This window comes from Notamacropus eugenii, chromosome 2, assembly GCF_028372415.1.
Source record: "Notamacropus eugenii isolate mMacEug1 chromosome 2, mMacEug1.pri_v2, whole genome shotgun sequence".
Lineage (NCBI taxonomy): Eukaryota > Metazoa > Chordata > Mammalia > Diprotodontia > Macropodidae > Notamacropus > Notamacropus eugenii.
This window is the reverse complement of record NC_092873.1, coordinates 408,792,970-408,812,551: the sequence shown is the minus strand read 5'-3', so window position 1 is coordinate 408,812,551 and position 19,582 is coordinate 408,792,970. Positions and strand designations below refer to the sequence as shown.

General features: G+C 34.8%; 1 protein-coding gene across 11 annotated transcripts in view; it reads right to left on the bottom strand.

Moving 5' to 3' along the window:
• The window catches only part of CDC42BPA (CDC42 binding protein kinase alpha), a 372,601-nt gene that overhangs the window by 199,494 nt on the left and 153,525 nt on the right, over positions 1 to 19,582 (bottom strand). For 10 of the 11 annotated variants that reach the window (XM_072647658.1, XM_072647660.1, XM_072647659.1 and 7 more), the window contains 2 exons: positions 19,176 to 19,271; positions 5,340 to 5,488 (listed from right to left, as the gene is read on the bottom strand). In XM_072647658.1, coding sequence (XP_072503759.1) covers positions 5,340 to 5,488; positions 19,176 to 19,271 — 245 coding nt within the window. Of the gene's footprint in view, positions 1 to 5,339; positions 5,489 to 10,131; positions 10,244 to 19,175; positions 19,272 to 19,582 lie in introns of those variants that run through there. The other variant, XM_072647666.1, reaches the window with a different exon arrangement.

The following is a 19,582-nucleotide window of genomic DNA, read 5'->3' as shown; positions in this document are numbered from 1 at the left end:
GTGTATATATACACACACACACACAAACACACACACTACTTACTATAGTATGAAAAGTCAAGTAAAATCAACAAGTATTTTATTAAGGACCTGTTATGTGCTAAACTATAATATGCTAAGTGCTAGAAAGGTCCATTTATTTCTCTGTTTGCTAATGTACAAGGGTATATGATATAATACATATCAAAACTTTTTTCCTGCATCTACTGATGTAATCATATCATTTTTATTCTTGTTATTAATACAGACAACAGTGTTTATACCTTCCTTAATGCTGAATTAGCCCATTATTTACTGGCATAAATCCAGCCTAACCATTAGTCTTCATCTTGATGATATATTGTTTTAGATCTTTAGCTCATATTTTATATAAAATTTTTGCATTGGTTTGTTTTCTTTTCCTTTTTTACTCTCCCTGGTTTAGATATCAACATCACATTAGTTTCAAAGAAGGAATTTTTATAGATCCCTTCTTTTCCTATTTTTTGCAAATAATTTGTACAGATAGTGGAGTTAATTCTTTGAATATTTGCTGGGATTTCTAAATCTATCTGGTCATCATTATTTTCCTTTTGAAGTTCATTCATGCTGTGTTCAATTTCTTTTTTGATATTGATTTGTTTAAATTCTCTACTTCTTATTCTTATGTTAGTAGCAGTATTTTGGATTTTAAAAATATTCATCCATTTAATTTAAATTGTTTTATTGACATAGATTTGAGTACACTAACTTCTGATGAAATCTTTTCTTTCTTTTTCATTTCCTTTGATTTCTCCTTTTTAACTTTTGATACCGGTAATTTTGGTTCCCTCTTTTTAAAAGTATCAAATTGGCTCATGCTAAAAAATAAAATGAGTTTAGTATAAAAAAAGAATGAAAAGTAGAATATAATAATAGGGTTAAAAGAATAAGTATTATTCCCTAGAGATCAAAATAAATTTTGGAAAACCTCCTTTTCCTTAAGAACTATATTAATTTCTTCCTAGTTTTTTATACTGTAAGTTCTATCAGTAAAATTCCTAGGTGGTGCCATGGACACAGAACTAGGCTTGAAATCAGAAAGACCCATCTTTCCCAGTTCAAAACTGGCCTCAGACATTTAGTAGCTGTGTGACCCTGGGCAAGTCACTGAACCTTGTTTGCCTCAGTTCCTCACTTGTAAAATGAACTAGAGAAAGAAATGACAAATCATTCCAGTGGTTTTGCCAAGAAAAACCCAAAATCGGATCACAAGAAGTCAGACAAGACTGAATGACTAAAATTTCTACTATTAAAAAAGTATGCCTTTTTGGAGTTTCTAAATTACAAAGACAGCTACGCTGAGGATACAAAAATGTTTTAAAAAAAGAAACAGCTTCTACCTTCAAAGAAATTATATTGTACTTGGGTTTCAATATATATACAAATAAGTAAATACAAAGTAATGGGGGGAGACTAACAACCAGGAGATTGAGGCAGAGCTGAATTTGGGATACAGCACTTGACCTGAAGTTTGGAGGCAATAAAAAGTCAAAGAGTTAGGGAAGGAGGGGAGAGAAAAGGAGAACTATGGAATTCTAGGGAAATCCTAAGACTGTGAGAGATACAGATTTCTGTTTTGGAGAATCTTTCTAAGCTTCAAACGTTTAAGTTATTAATTTATCTTCAATAGAAGACACAGAAAAAAGGTATGACACTTACCACTTTAGATAATGTAAAAATTATTATTTTATATGTCTAAAAATAGACACTCCAATTCTTCCAAAGTAATTCAATGAATGGGACAAATATGGAATTTTTTGAGAAGATAAAAAGCTACTAAGCTGAAGTTTCCTCAAATCGAAGATTATTTCTTTAAACTTCCTTCCCAAGGCTAATCTGCTAATCTATACCCTTGATTCCATTGCTTCTCACTTTCTTGGAATAGGTTGAGCAGTCATACTCCTCATAAACCATCTCAACAGATGGGCTAAACCAGGTAGAGGGTAACCAGTAGACCCCAAACTCATCAGATAGTTAGTGGGATGCCTACCACAAACACATGAAGACTTCCCTGGCAGAACAGATGGATGAGAACAATTTGTTCCAACAGCCATGAAAGCGGATGAAGCAGGTGCTGCGGAACATCTTAGAATTTGGTCAGACATAAAAGATGCCAAGGTCATCATACTGCAGTGCCATTGCCAGTGATCTTGACTTTTGTCTTGCCACCGGACTTCAATGACTCTGGAAGAGGCTAACAACTTTCTATAACTCTGCCTGACTTAGATCTACTTCACTCACAAATCAAGACATTACCTGTGATGTCACTGATCCTCTTTGAAAACAAAGGACAAATCAGTGATAATCTTTTCTTCTCAACTGACTTCTTTTGTCAATATACTGAATCTTCCCTAATTTAAAAGAGAACTTGACTATGCTACTTATATTACACCCAGGATACATTTGTGAATTTTCACTGGCCAATCCCCACTCCATATAACAACTTGTTTAAGTCTACTATTGAAAAAGAAGTTATTTCTGGCTAATATGCTAAAAAGTAAAATGAGTTTAGTATAAAAAAAAGAATGAAAAGTAGACACAATAACAGGGTTAAAAGAATAAGTATTATTCCCTAGAAATCAAAATAAATTTTGGAAAACCTCCTTTTCCTTAAGAACTATATTAATTTCCTCCTAATTTTTTATACTGCAAATTTATTAGTTAAGGTAGTGCAATGGACAGAGCACTAGGCTGGAAATCAGAAAGATTCATCTTTCCTAGTTCAAAACTGGCCTCAGACATTTAGTAGCTGTGTGACCCTGGACAAGTCATTGAACCTTGTTTGCCTCAGTTCCTCATTTGTAAAATGAACCAGAGAAGGAAACGACAAATCATTCCAGTGATTTTGCCAAGAAAAACCCCAAATCACTAATTTATCCACAGCAGTCCTGGTTGTCATTATACAAAATATTAGAGGTAAGTCAGGAGATTGGTGGATAAGGACAGTCATCTCTGTTGTGAGGAAGGGATGATCCACAACCAGCAAGAAATGGGAGGACAACAATACCAGCTAAGGAGCTCAGCAATTAAGCACTGTTTAAACATCTATGCCTAATAATGTGCCAAGAATTGTGTTAAGCACCGAGGATACAAAGAAATTTAGGCACAACCACTCCACAGTCCCTGCTGTCAAAGTCAGGGAGGGAGACGATATGAGTACAACAATGTACAAACAAGATATATATAGGATAAAATGGGGATGGTTCAGGAGGAAGTTACCAAGATAAAGAAGGACTGAAAAAGGCTTCTCGCAGAAAAAAAGGATTGTAGGTGAGACAGGAAGGAAGACAGGAAGCAGTTATGAAGCTGGAAAGATTCTGATGTGAGAAACAGCTGGTGAAAACCTTCAGAGTTGGTAGACAGGATTTGTTATGGGAGGAACAGTAAGGTTCACTGGATTACAGAGAATGTGAAATAAAGTATAAGAAAACTAGAAATGTAGAAAAGAGAGGTTATGAAGTATTTGTAAAGCAAAATAAAAGATTCTGTAGTTTATTTTGTAGGCAAATGAGAAGCCAGTAGAGTTAACTGAATAGGTTTGATATAATCAGATCTGCACTTTAGAAAGATCAATTTCTGGATAACAGTCTGGGGAAGAAGAGATTTGAGGCAGGAAGATACCAGCTAGAAGTCTCTTGCAATAGCTCAGGAGTAAGGTGATATAGGTCACTGACAGATAAAAGAAGGAATATGATGACATCAAAAGATGACAAGGATAGTTTTACAGTGTCAGAAGCAAGAGCTGCCATGTTCAGACACATGTGTTCATCATGTATGGATTACCCACAAAATCCATGTAAAGGTCCACTCTTCACACTGAGCACGCCTGTATTTGTGGGGAAGTCAATGCAATGATTATGGGGATAATGGTGTATTGCTATATTTTACACACTGCCATTTAATTAAAATACTTTTGTTATGAACTAAGTGCTATCTGCCGGACTGGTAAAAAGCAAAATACTGCTAGGGGGCTTGTTAAGTATTAATTTGGAGAGAACCCTAACCCTGCAAAAAACAAGAACCTGGTATAGCTAAGTGGAGCAGGGAGGGGGGCCCGAGGTAGTGTGTCAAACATATTCTATACAAATAAGACTTCCATTTTCTGGCCTTGGTAATAATAAGAAAAAAATGGCTAAATTATTGAAGTAGTGTGTCAAACGGGTTGTTAGACAGAAATCACTGAGTAAAGTGATCAGAGAAGTTTCTTTGGGGTGTGGGCATTTTCTATAAGTATGGCTATACCGAAACAATCCATTTTCTCCTGCTGAGACGTTGTCTTTAAACAGAATATAGACATAGAGTTGAGACTTGAACCCAGGTCTTCTTGATTCGGATGTCAACCATCCACTCTACCTTGCTTTTTGGGTTGTATTTATGTTTATGAGAAGAAAAAAATTACTACCCATTGCTTCCTCTATGATCAAGAACCTAAACATTTACCAGTGTCATGGAATCTATAGTCAATGTTTGCTTAAGAAACAAGAAACAGCTTAAAATAATTTCATTATTTCTATGAAAGTCTCCTGTTTAATGATTTTGCCAATGATTTACTTCAAAACATTCTATAGCTGATCAGAAGGTCAAGAACGTAGTCACAGACCAATTTTCAAGCATCTGTCCCAATACTGATTTAACAGTTGTTTTTTGAAATTTTGCGTTCTAACATTTTCAGTGCTATGTATTTTTAAATATTTGAATGAAATATTTTGGGGGGTACAAATTTCATAAATCAGTAATTTAACACATTCAAGAAATAGTGTCCATTGTATGTAATAACACCTGTTAAGAGTATTTATACAACTTTTTATATTTGTACCACAGAGCATGCAAGAATTAATTTTTTAAACATTCATAGACTTTCAGAATCCAGGGGTAAAAGATGAGTGACAGGCGCTATTTAATATAATGACCCTAAAACTTGAGCAAATATCCATAAACAAAGAACAGATATAAGGAAATTACTTAGGTCATACACATAGAGTTAACTCTTTTGTTATTAATCTTAAACACAGTTTTGTCAGATTTTTTTTTTCTATAAAAATACTGACTGAAATAGATCAAGTTAGGAAGTCTTAAGAGTTTAAAATTTACACATAGAAGTCAAATTAAACTTAAGCTACTTAAATCTAAAATAACTACTTCTGCTAAGAATATTAGTATATGATCCAAGCCCACCGACTTGGAAGTTTGTTGAGAACTGATCTCTATTTCCACAAGGAAATTGAAGAATGATCTTTGGCCCTGACACATATATATTATATAGGTATAAGGTATTATCTTAAAGAAATTTCCCAATCTGCAGAGCTGTTTTTCCTTACCTGTGCACATAATGTAGTTGATGCACTGAATCAATGGCTATGACCATCTCAGCCAAGTAAAATCGAGCCATATCCTCAGGCAGTCTATCTTCAAACTTGCTGAGCAGAGTAAGCAAATCCCCACCAACATAGTAATCCATAACCAGGTACTGTGAAGGGAAATATAACATTTATTCAGAAAGAAAAACTGAATATATTTCCAAGGTCAAATGCCAAGGGAATTCTTATGAATCTATTTTTTAAAAAGGAACTCATACAAAGACCTATAAGTGTCACCAAACCTTTTTGAATACGAAGATCCTTAATATTAAAAACTGTCATTACAAACCCTCCATGTGCAAATATTTCATCTATTCATTTCTACTGATTAAGAAATACTTAGGATGCCACCTGAATGGATTTGTAATCTTGGTGATAACGGAATAATATGTACAAACACAGGTTACAAAGCAACCTTGACTTCTCAACCTTTGTGGTTCCTAGTTATTGATTTTTCCGCAGCTACTCCAAAGACATGTTGAAAATGTTCTTCTGGACCGTTTTTACATTTTGTGGGTACAAGTACCACTCGTAGGTTGTCCATCTATTATTCATACCTGCTACATAATCAAACCATATATTTTCTCAAACTTTTTTTATATGATGTCTTATATACCACCTCTCATAAGATGTCTACACATAAATATGGATACTATGTATGTCAAGCAAGTACAAGTTAATGTTAGAGGGAGGCAGTGACATTTAGAAAGAGAGAACAGGATCACCAAGCAGTCATACTTGAGCTGAGTTCTGAAGAAAGCACAAGCTTCTAAGAGGCAGATGATATAAGGAGGGAGTACAATCCAGGCATGGTGAATAGCCCTACCATGCTATAGCAGAGAGATGAACAATTCTGAAAAGAAAGGAAGAAGGCCAATTGAGCTGGGCTGTATATTATATTGAGGGAAATAATGGACAATAAGTATGGAAAAGTGGATTGGAACCAGGCTGTAAAAAGATTTTATTGCCCAAGAAAGGAAACTGTATTTGATCTTAGAGGCAACAGGAGGAAGACTTTTACGTAACAGAGAAGTCACATAAGAAGACCAACACATTAGGAATGACAGTTTGGCAGCTATAGCAGAAACAAAATAGCTGAGTGAGAAAAACCAATTGAATCCAACTCCTCCCTGTTCCTTCTCCATGATAATCTAGAAAACAGGCTAGTTCAAATTCTGATCTGGAAAGCCAAGAAAAAGTCACAGTGAGGCATTTTTCCAGACAATGGAAGGTTAGGGATACAGAAAGAGATACAGAAAGGGATACAAGAGATACAGACAGTGGGGAAGAAGTCTGACCAAGAACACATAAGGAGATGGTGGAGAGCATTCCAGCACTTAGGGACAGAAAGAAGGCTAACCCAGGGCACCAGAGCAGGAAGAGATCTTGGGGTATCCTTGAATGAACAATAAGTACTAGAATGGAAGCCATTTATCTAGCAGTTCTATAGCCAGTTACTCAGTTTAAGGTCATAGATCCAGGACAGAGAGAGGCGATCTAAAGTGTAGGGCCAAGTAGAAAATTTAGTATAAAGTATTTCAGAAGGAAAAGAATAAAGAATTACAACCAAGAATAATGTACCCAGCAAAAGTAAGTGTAATGCGATTGGCGGAGAGGGGAGAAATACATTTTTTAAAAATAGAAGACTTCCAGGCAAGCATTAATAATGAAAAGATCACAACTAGGAAGAAAATTTGATATACAAAGGTGTCGAAAGAAACACTGAAAAGATAAAGATCAGCAAGAAATCATAATGGACTAAAGAAGTTTAAGCTGTTACATTCATATATGGGGAGAGGATACATGAAACACCTCAGAATTTTATCACCAGACATCTTAGAGGAAATCTAATTAGACAGACGGGCTAGGTACGACCTTATTATATTTGGATAATCTCAAAAGAAAAATGGAGAAGAAAAATGCACTGGAAGAAGGAGAAAGGGAAAGGAAGAATGGGGGAAATCATTTCACATAAATAGGGTTTTGCAAAAGCAAAAACAGACCTAATTAAGATAAATAGGGAAACTATACTTTGATAAAATGTTTCACAGACAATGAATATCAATACTGAATGGACATGAATCAAATGTCATAGCATCTACATTCTCCCAGGAAAAGCTAAATGAGTATAAAGAGGTCATAAATAGCAAAAATGTAACAGCAGGGAACCTCAATTTATCCCTTCTCAGACCAATACAAATGTAACCATAAAATAAACAATAAAACAACAAAAAAAAGAATTTTAGAAGAGTTAGATATACTAGACATCTAGGGAATACTGAATGGGTTAAAAAGGAGTATACCTGTTCTTAGCTGTGGAAGACAACTTTATAAAAATTTCAAATATTCAGAAAAATTAAATATTTTACCAACAATAAAGTATTAAAAACTAGATTCAAAACAGTCTTTTAAGCACACATTAAATATTCATTATAAACTAAATAAATTCATCTTAAGGATGGGTGGGTCAAAGAACAAATCAGAAATGATAAATAATTTCTAAAATAAAATAAAAAAGAAATAAATAATTTCATTAAAGATAATTACAACAATGAGACAACATACCAAAATGTGTGGGATGTAGCCAAAGTAGAACTTAGGAGAAAATTTCAATCTCTGAACACTAACATCATTAAGAGAGAAAGAATAGATCAAGAGGTATTCTGAAAACAACAAAAACAACACAAAAAAAAAACCTAGAACACTAACAAATTAAAAAACTCAATACCGTAGCATGACAGAAATACTGAACTGTTTAAAGAACATACAATAAGGCAGAAAAGCTTTTAATTCATTTGATTTTTAAAAGAAAGAAAAACTGTATCAAAAATGAAAAAAGTGAATTTATAGTCAATGAAGAAAGAAGAACAATTATTAGGAGCTATTTAACCCAACTGTGCCAATAAAACCGATGGTATAAATGAATATTTACAAAAATATAAATTACCTAGATTACCTGAACAGAAAACAGAATAAGCTCTATCTTAGAAAAAGAAACTGAGCCATAAATAAACTACAAACTGAACAAGCCATAAATGAACTCCCCCCAAAAAAAACATCCCAGGACAAGATGGATTGACATGTTAATTCTGTCAAATACTTAAAGAAAAATTAATTCCAATACTACATAAGTTGCTTTTTAAAAAAAAAAAGTAAATTAGGGTCTTTCTTAATTTTTTCTATGACAAAGATATAATCATCACACCAAAACCAGCAAGAGTCATAACAGAGAAAACAACAGGCCCATTCCCCTAATAAATATTGATGCAAAATTTTTATATAAAATAATGAGACTATAGCAACATATTACAAAGATTATGCATTATAACCAGGCTGTATTTATATAAGTAATGAAGGTATGGTTCAACATTACAATATAATTAAGCTCATTATTAACAAAAACAACAAAAATTTTATGATTATACCAACAGATACAGAAAAAAGGCTCTTATCAAAATACAAACCCATTCTTATTTTAAAAAACAGTTCAAAACTATAGTAGTAAATGGAACTTTACTTAAAATGATAAGTAGTATTGATGATATGTGGAAGCAGAATAAACAAAGCCTGACAATGTACCAGACATATGAGGTAAGGCAGAGTGAAGGGTCAAAGATACATCTGAGATGGCAAAACTGAATAGAAGATGATGTCTGACAGAAACGGAATATTATGAGAGAGGGGTAGGTTAGGTAGGACATGACACTAATGAGTTTTCTTTAAAATTCTGAGTTTGATATGACTGTTGGAAATGTCCAACAAAAGATGGTGATATTATATAGATCAATGAATCATCTGTGTATAAATTACAATTAAACTCATAAGAGTTGATAAAGAGAGAATAAAGAAATAAAAGGTCTAGAATAGAGCACTGCATACACTTAGTGGATACGAAAAGAATGATGATACAGCAAAGGAAATAGAAAAACAGCAGTCAAACAGAAGAAGAATCAAGTTTAGAAACTGTCAAAGCCAAAGATAGTAATTCTTAGGAAACAAGGTGAAATGAGGAATGCCAACTGACTGATCAAGGGAAAAATGGTTATCACTACTTTATAAGAAAGAGAGGACAGATTCCTGAACCTATAGATCAGGAAGAAATGCCTAAAAAAATTCTGGAATTATTAGTTTGTGAAAAGAACATGGTAACAAATAGGTTAAAAATAAGTTCTACTTCTAGGGGGTAACTGAGAGCTAATTTCCTAACCTATCCCTAAAGAAACTCTGCAAACATGAAACTTAGGATTCTCCTTCACCATTCTCTTTGACTCTGAAAAACTTTTTTGAATGGAAGAGGGGTGAGGTAAGGGTAGAGCTTAGACCAGGAAATAGTCAAGTGGATGAAGAATATGGGGAAAGACATGTCTTGGTGTATAGTAAAGTTACAGTCCCTCTTTGTGTAATCTTGGTGCCTATTGTGATTCCCTTCATTGTGGTCAGGTTTTCATTTTTTCTCCTTGATTTTACATCAACATGGTGCTGTGGAACACAAGGACCCAAATGCTATGGAGATATGGAACAAAACTCTATGACAGCATTTCCCAAGACTGGTTCTCTATTTTGAGCATAAATGGAGGGTAAGTTTAGGTGCTGACAGAAACCTCCTCCAAACCAATAACGAAAAAACAAACAGCCAAAAATACAATCAAGTCATCAGTCCCACTCAACACCAAATTCCAAGACCAGTTATCAAGTAGGGGGAGAGGGGAAGAATGTGGGGTGCAATAGAGACTTTGAAGTTAATTCTCCTTACCTCCAGGCTATTATCTATTGCTTCTTAAAGTTGAATGAGCAGTAGTGAAAAGATTCCTGCCATCTAATCCAAGCCCATCTGCCATTACCATTAGGGGTTTGGAGACACTGACCTACTGAAACATACATAAGCAATAATGAAAGATGACTGTGCTGAAAGATATTCCTTAAGACTCTAAAGGAATGTGGGAGGTATCTGCCTCTACTGCTCTGATTGTGGTTATAAAAAAAGGGGAAAGGCTGAGAACATTCTTATATTGCCTCTAATAAGATTCCCTTTAAGTGTCCTGTGATATGGGACCATGTTCTCTGGCCCACTGGTACACTCAGTCTTTCATCAGAAACCCTATATCCTTGAGACCCTTGCATTTATAGCTATTAGTTTTTACTCAGCTGTACATATGTCATAGATCCTGGCCCCTCTATCATGTAGGTTCACAGCAAAAGTATATTCCCTTAGAAAACTGTTACTCATTCACCTGTCAGATTTGAACAGTATCTTCAGCCAGCCTAAATTAGCTATATGTACTACTGTGCTAAAATCATATAAATTACAAAATTTAAACATGAAAATAGAAATTTTTAAATTTAATTTTAAATTTGTCTTCAGAAACGACAGAGCTAAATTGGAAAGGGGAGAGAACTGAAGCAGAGACATTAATTGGGAGAGTATGGCAAAAGTCCAGGTGGGGACCTCTATTAAAATGATAGCTGTGTGAACAGAGGAAAAAAACCACAAAACTGAAAGATAAGGAGATAGAACCAATAACACTGGATAACTAATTAGACATGTTAGGGAAAGTGCTGCTTAGACCTGCACACGTGAAACCTTCAAACCTAAGATTCCAATTGATGCTATAAAGTAAGAAAACTTTAGTAAAAGAAATGATTCCATATACTGTCAAAACAAAAGACAAAACAAATTTGTTTAGATACAATTACCAAGTAATTATATCTAAAATATAAGGTAGTATGATCAAGAAAAATATCTAAAGTTTTTAAAACAAATTTGTATTAATATCTTTCAGTTTTTATATTACCAGAATTTCCCCCCATCCTACATATTAAAAATATTTTTAAAACAAAAAAAGATAGAGAAAAATCATCAAAACTGATAAATATATTGAAAAAAATCTTCAAACAGGTACAACATACAATATTTATTAGGTATGTATCAAGGTACCATATTCATTAGATTCTGGGTTTCTTGAGGGCAAGGATTGTCTTTTGCCTCTTTTTGTATCCATAGTACTTAGCACAGTGCCTGGCACATAGGAGGCACTTAATACATGATTACTGAGGGGGTAGAGCCAAGATGGCAGAGAAGCAGAGACCTGCTCGAGCTCTACCCCCAAACCCTTTCAAATACCTGTAAAAAAATGACTAAAATTCTGGAGCAGCAGGAGCCATAAAATGACAGAGTGAAACACATTTCCAGGCCAAGACAATCTGGAAGGCTGACAGGAAGGGTCTACTGAACTGGGCTTGGAGCAGAGCTCAACCCTGCCTGGGCTGCTCCAGCACAGATGGAACTGGAACAGGTTTTAGGACACTGGCAGTTGCTGAGGTTTTCAGATTTCTCAAACCAAAAACACCAAAGACAGCTTCAAAGGTCAGTGAGAAAGCTCTCTCACCTGGGAGAGAGGAGAGCACAGTCTGAGCCCAGTAGCAGCTTCTGCAACTCTCAGCCTACAGAAGTGGGGGAAATCCAGCAGCTGATCTGGATCATAGCTCTGAGGGTGGTCCTGAGATGAGAAGTGCTGGTGTGGTGAACCTGGTGGCAGGTGTGGTGGAACCTGGTGACTGCTGTGGAGAGGGAATCCTACTTACAGTTCCAGAGCAGAAAGGATTGCTTGTGGTTGCTCACAGACCACAGAGCAAGTCAGGAGAGGAGTAAAGACCTCTCCCTTGATTATACCACTGTGGTGGAACTGTGAACTTACAAGTCCCTAAAGATATCTCTGAAAACAGCTGCATAAAATCTCTGAAACTTGGGGTAGTATACCTTCCATTTAACAAAGAGCTCAAAAGTCAAGTAATTGGCTTGGAAAATGTCCAAAAAGGGGGAAAAATAAGACTACAGAAGGTTACTTGCTTGGTGAAAAGTTATTTTCTTCCATCTTTCCAGATGAGGAAGATCAAAGCAATTGGAGGAAGACAGCAAAGTCAATGCTCCTACCTCCAAAAAAAAAAATATGAAATGGTCTCAGGCCATGGAATAACTCAAAAAGGATTTTGAAAATCAAGTAAGAGAGGAAAAATTGGGAAGAGAAATGAGAGCAATGCAAGAAAATCATGAAAAATTAGTCAATAGGAGACTCAAAAAAATAGATTAACCCAAACAGCAAAAGGTAAACAGGAAAGGGAAGTCATAAGGAACTCATTAAAGTTGAACTGTTTACATTCCTACATGGAAAGATGATATTTGTAACTCCTAAGACCTTTCTCAACATTAGGGTAATTACAGGGAGTATGTGTGTGTGGGGTGGGGATGTATATGTATATGTGTGTGTATGTATGTATATATATAGAGAGAGAGACAGAGGGCACAGGGTGAGCTGAGTATGAAGGGAGGATACCTAAAATATAAAATGTACTGTTGAGAGGAATGTACTGGGAGAAAGAGAAAGGGAGAAGTAGAAAAATCATCTCACATAAAAGAGGCAAGAAAAGAGCTTTTACAATGAAGGGGAGGGTGGAGGGGGAAAGGTGAAAGGGAATAAGTGGGCCTTACTTTCATCAGATTTGGCTTAAGGTGGGAATAACACACACTCAATTGGATATGGAAATTTATTGTACCCTGCAGGAAGACAAGGGGGAAGGGTATAAGAGAGGGAAGATAATAGAAGGGACAGCAGATTTGAGAAAGGAATAATCAAAAGCAAACACTATTGTGAGGGGAAAGGTCAAGGGAGAGAATGGAATAAATGGATGGCAGGACAGGACAGAGGGAAATGTGGTTAGTCTTTCACAACATGACTGTAATGGAAATGTCTTGCATGGCTACACACGTACAACCTATATCAAACTGCTTGCTTTCTCGATGAGGGTGGGAAGGGAGGAAGGGAGAGAATATGGAACTGAAAGCTTTAAAAATGAATGTTAAAAATTGCTTTTGCATGAAACTGAGAAATAAGATGTACAGACAATGGGGTAGAGAAATCTAAGAATGGGAGAGAAGATAGAAAGGAGGATAGATTGGGGGAAGGGGTGGATGGGGTGCACTCTATCCTAGGGTGGGGGGAGGGGAGAGATGGAAGAAAATTTGGAATTCAAATTCTTGTGGAAGTGAATGTTAAAAACTGAAAAATAAATAAATTATATCTTTAAAAAAACAAAAACACACCAATGCTTAATGAGTGATGAGACTCATGGATCTCCCACCTCAAAAGAGGAGTAGGGAGGGAATGTCTTCTATCTCTTCTTTAGAGCCATGCTTGTAATTTTGTAACACTTTTGATTGCTTTGTGGTTATTCATTATACTTACATGACTACAGTCAATTTATATGTTGTTTATGTAGTTCTGTTTCACTTTGTATCAGATCAAGTAAATTTTTCTATTTTTTTTGAATTTCTCATATTTGACAAATCTTATAGCACAGCAATATTTCTTTACATTCATGAACCATAAATTTTTATACACTCTCCCATTAATGGGAAGAGACTTTATTTTTAATTCTTTGCTATCCCAAAAAGTGTTACCATAAATATTTTCATATATATGACGATTTTTTTCCTACAAATTATCTCCTTGGGTATAAGTTCAGTAGTGGAATCTGTGGGTCAAGGGGAATGGATATTTTAGTAATTTCATCATCATAATTCAAAATTACTTTCCATACTAGTTATGCTGACTTGGGCACTAAACCAATAATACCCTAGAGTGTACGGATGTTCCCAGAGACCCTCCAACATTAACTATTCTCATTTTTTGTCAATTTACAGGGTACTAAGGGGAAAATATCAGAATTGTTTTGACTTTTGTTTCTTTTATTTTTAGTGATTTGCAGCATTCTTTCATAGGTTACTAACAATTTTCAATTATCCTTTTATCTACTTTGTGCCTGTCTCTCTGTCTGTCTCTCTCCTGCCACCTCACAATCCTCTTCCCTCTTCCTATCTACCTCCATAAAAGAAGCTGTTGATACAATGGATACAGTACAAAGTGTGAAGTCAGATCTGGCCACAGATGTTCACCAGCTGTGCAACATTGGACAAGTCACTTAATATGCTGTTTTCCTCAATTTCCTCAAGTGTGAAACCAGGATGCTAGGAAACTACCTAGCAAGGTTGTTGTGAGGATCAAATAAGATAACATTTGTAAAAAGCAATTAGCACACTGTCTGGCACATAGTAAGGGCTATATAAATGCTTCATCTCTTAGTTTCCTAGACTTCATCATTCCCAGAAACTCATCGTTTTGCAAGATGAAATCAACTAAAATTCAAACCTCCTCAGCATTCTCTAACCCTAGGGCCCCTGCCTCCCTCCGGTTGGAGAGGATGGGAGACAGAAATCCAGAACCTTCTCCCTGATCCTTTTCCATTTAAGGATGGCATCCACTGAATTCTCTTCATCATTTCCCACAAGTTACTTTCCTAGACTCCACCTTCAGAAGCTCATCATTTTCGCAAAATGAAATCAACAATTCCCATGCCAAATACACAACTTCATCATGCCTTCATGGGAAGTAATCTCCCCCCTCCCCCAGCCATCCACCACCACAACTTTTCCTCCCTTTCAGTTTTTTTTATGTGAAGAGTCTTTCATTAGACTGTGAGCTCCTTGAGGGCAGGGATTATTATATATCTTCCTTTGTATTTTCAGAACTTAATTAGTACAGTGTGTAGCACAGAATATTTAATAAATGTTGTTTTGACTATTATTTGCCCACTGGTAGCAGCTGGAGAGCAGATATTGTCAGCGGTGATGGGGAAGATGGCCCCTTCATCAAAAATGATTTCTCTCCTCAGTGATAGCTGTGTGAACTGGACTGGAAGAAGTAGCCTAGGGGTGGGGTGGGGGGACGATACTGCTATTCCTTTCTCTTATCTTATTGCTACATGTACCTTTTCTAAAATTATATCCAATAATTATTGGGAGAGGAGACATCCTTGCTTAATTCTTGTGTTTATTTAGGAAAGCTTCTAATATATGGCCTTTGTTTTCTTTTGGTTTTATATACTTTTTACTACATTTTTTTAATGTAGTAAAAATGTAGCCTACAGGGCTCCCAACCTGTAGGGCTTTTAGCATAAATAAGCACTGCTCTTTATCAAAGACTTTTTCCACAACTACTTTGATAATAATATGGTTGTAGAGGATTTTTTTATTAATTATGTTGCTTGCTTTTCTAAAGCTCATCCATCCTTACATACTTAGTACTAATCCAACTTGGTCATAATGAATGATTTCTTGGATAAATTGCTGCAATCTGTTTGACAAGATTTTATTTGAAATATGTGAATCTATTCATTAAAGATATTGGTATATACTTTTTTATCCTTCCTTGCCTTAGAGTCTCACAACAGGAATTTGATAGAGCACTTTCTCAATTTTGACAAGTATTTGTGTAGTTACTACTACTCTTCAAAAGTTTGACAGAATTCTCCAGTGAACCAAACTATTTTTTCTTTGGTAGCTCCTTTATTTCTTTACCTTAGATTGGATTATTTAAGATCATTATTTAGTCTTCTGTTAGTTTCAATAATTTATATTTTTGAAGGTGTCCCTCTATTCTTTTTTGCATTCTCAGTTTTGTTAGCTTAAAACTACAGAGCAAGTTCTTATAAATCTATTTGTTTCTTTTCCCTTTGTTGTGATTTCACCTGGTGAGGTTTTTTTTTGTTCATTTGATTTTCTGCTCCCTTATTCATGATCACATTGGCAAAGTCTGGTCTTTTCAAAGAATCAGCTTTTAGTTATATTTATGATTTATACAGATCTGCTGTCTTCTAGTTTATATATTCCTTTTCTAATTTTTAATATCATTAATATCCAATTTTGTGCTTATTTGGGGTTTATTTACTAGCTTTGAATTTTTTAAATGCATACTAACTTAATCAATCCTCTTCCAATCTTTTAAATTAAATGTCTTAAGTAGTAAAAAATTCAACTTCTTGCCCTCTCGATGATCCCCCTCCATCACTAAGAACAAAAGAAAAGCAAGACCCCTATTACATACATACAAATGTATGTATGTATGTATGGTCAAGGAAAACAAATTTCTGCACTGATCATCTCCAAAACGATATAAAGACACATACAAACATGCATGCGTATAAACACATATATATGCCCCATTCTACATAGTGAGTCTTTCCACTATTTGGAGGTGGGTAGCATGTTTCATTAATATTCCTCAGGAATCATGGTGGGTAATGAGATATGACAGGTGACGAAATATCATCACTACATGTACAAAACTGTTCAAAGTACATCCTTTATTTCATGTTCTACCTCTAACTCTTTTTTAAAAAATTTATTCATTAATTTTAGTTTTCAACATTCATTTCTACAAGATTTTGAGTTCCAAATTTTCTCCCCATCTCTCCCCTTCCCCCACCCCAAGACACTGTGCATTCTGATTTTTAAAGTACATCTTCACAAAATAGTTGTCACTATATAAATTTTTCTCCAAGTCCTGTTCACTTCCCTTTTTATCAATTTATACAATCTTCTCAGGTTTCTCTGAAGCCATTCCCTTCTTCATTTCTTGCAGTACAACAGTATCACATCACATTTATTTATGTTCATAACTTGTTTAGCTTTTCTCCAACTTCTTCTCTCAGATTTCCATCTTTTGCCACCTCTTAAAGGGTTTTTGCACATCCATAATAAGAGTCTGTCCTGCTCAAAACGACTCTCTCCCTAATATACTGTTCCTTTAATGTCTCTTTCTCTCTTCTTCCTTTCCCTAGCTTTTTTATGAAATTCTTTGTGTGCTTGTTCTTTCACTTTACTTCATGACTTAGGGAAGAGATAGATCATAGACAGACAGATAGATAGATAGATAGATAGATAGATAGATAGATAGATAGATAGATAGACAGATAGACAGATAGACAGACAGACAGATAAAGAGAGAGACTGACTGACTGAGGCAGACAGGCACTGACTTTAAGTTCTAGTTCCTTGAGTAATGTGCCCAATTTTTCCTTCTGTTTTTCTTTCTGTTAGATTTGTCTGAAGCTAAGGAAAAGACAATGAACTGTTCTTGCATAATTGTATTACTATGACTTCTTGAAATTCAATTAATGTTCTTTAATGAATTTAGATACTAAGGCATTTGAACAATCTAAGCTTAACATTGATAGTGGTCTGTTTTCTGTGGCTCCTTTCAGCATCATGCAGTTTCCTTGTTGATTTTTATGTTGTGTATTTTTGTTTCTGCTATATCTGATAGCAGGATTTTAACTCCTGTGTTTTGGGCTCATCTGACAGTCAATTACGCTCTAGTTCTTCATTTTTACTCTATTTTTTTGTGAGTTGTGTTTCTTATAAGCAAAAGATTATATAGGATTGGTTTTTTTCTTAATCAACTACCACTTTTTTCGTTTTATAGGATCATTTAGTTCATTCACATTAAAATTATAAAACTAAAACAATATCTTCCTCCATTCTCTTTCTAACAGTTTCCCCTTGAAATTAGGTATTTTTTTGTTCATTTTCCTTTGTGGAGACAGTACACTTTGCCATTTCAGTTATTTGTGCACAATTTACTTTAATGAAGTCCTATTCTTACTTGTTTCATTTACTAGTTTTTTTTTTCTCACTTTGTGCATCTTTCTCTAAATAAAGATTTCTTTTTCTCATTCTATGGGAGAATAAATGAGAAGCCAAAAAATATGATTAAAACAATGAGAAAGAAAGGAAGAAATCCTGCTTCGGTGGTGAGAGTGAGTCACACTAAAGAATGCCCCTGTAGGAGAGAAAGATATTCTATAAAGTAGATAGAGACATTACAATATGTATATTCTGCAGGAATTTGGTACCTAAAGAAACCAATAATCCAGTCTCAGAAGGGTTATTAAGAGCTCTTGAATGCAACTGGAAACCAAAAATATCGGAGGTCATGGACCTAGAAAGGAGTTTTCATGGGAAATGGGGAAGAAGGGGAGGTTGGGGAAGCAGAGATGGTGGGGATGGCAAAAAATTGCTAAAAATTGTACAATCAAGGACAAAGGAAAATTCCTACCATGATGCGATATTTCTATCTTTTTTATCATGTGGAGAAACAGGTATGAGGAACAATAGAAAAGAGGAATTGAGGGCATTATTTTCAAGAAAATAATAAAAAAAATTATTTAGAAAAAGGAATTTAAAATGGGTACCTTATATGCTCTAATTCCATGAGGAATACAGAAACTAAAGGGAGAATGTATAAATATAAGAGCCACAAATCAAAGAATAGACAGAAGAGTCTATCTAAAATAAAGAGAAAAATATAAGATGGGAAATGAAAGAATGAAGTAAAAAAAATTCTTCTTAGGAAAAATGTACAGAAAATTAAAATTTTTAAAACATACAAAAGAAAGTGAAGAGAAGGAAAGGAAATAACATTTTACTTGTCTGCCCAAGGAAAAAAAGGGAAAGAACTAGAAAAAATGGAATTAATAAGCAAAGCAAAACTCCAAAACCAGGGAACGAAGGGACAAAATAAGTATCAGGAATATGAGAATGAAAGAAAGAGAGCCAATGGGACTAGAATTGCCTTCAAGTGGATTAAACTAAAATAACTTAAGAGACAATAGTGCTGTTTTTACAAAAGAAGAGCACGAAAAACATCCTAATTTAGGTATTTTAACCAATTACTGGACTTGAACCCAAAGCATTATCTAAGAAAGATTAAGTGAATTACTCAAGATCCCATAGGTAGCAAATGGCAGAAATGAGATTTGAACCAATATTTTCCAACCTCAAAGTTCAGTATTTTATCATTAAACCACACTAACTTAAATACATAAGCCTAATCTTTCTAAAAGAACAACTGATTAAGCAAGAATGAATATTGCTAATACTGCGCACATCAGTGTGATACTCACTAAGTAATTGTCATCCTGGAAGGCATAGTGCAAAGCTGTAATCCACTTGTTGTCTCCATTCACTAGGACATCCCTCTCTTCTCGAAAACATGCTGTCTAAAAACAAAAAATAACATTTTAGTAATTATCAAATACTGCCAAATAAAGATTATTGACACATTTCTTCTTTTAAAAAAAGGATTATGGTTATGTTCTATTAATTTTTAAAGTCCACTCAAATGTAACTACTTTACTGGGGACTACAAAATCAGAATACTATTTTTCCTGTTTATAATAGCTTAGACAACAGTGGAACAAACAATATACTGCTAAAAGTAAACCTGTTCTGCACACTGTAATATCTTAGTGCAGTATAAGTAATCATTACTGTACCATCTCCAACCAAAATTTGATTCTACCTTCCTTTT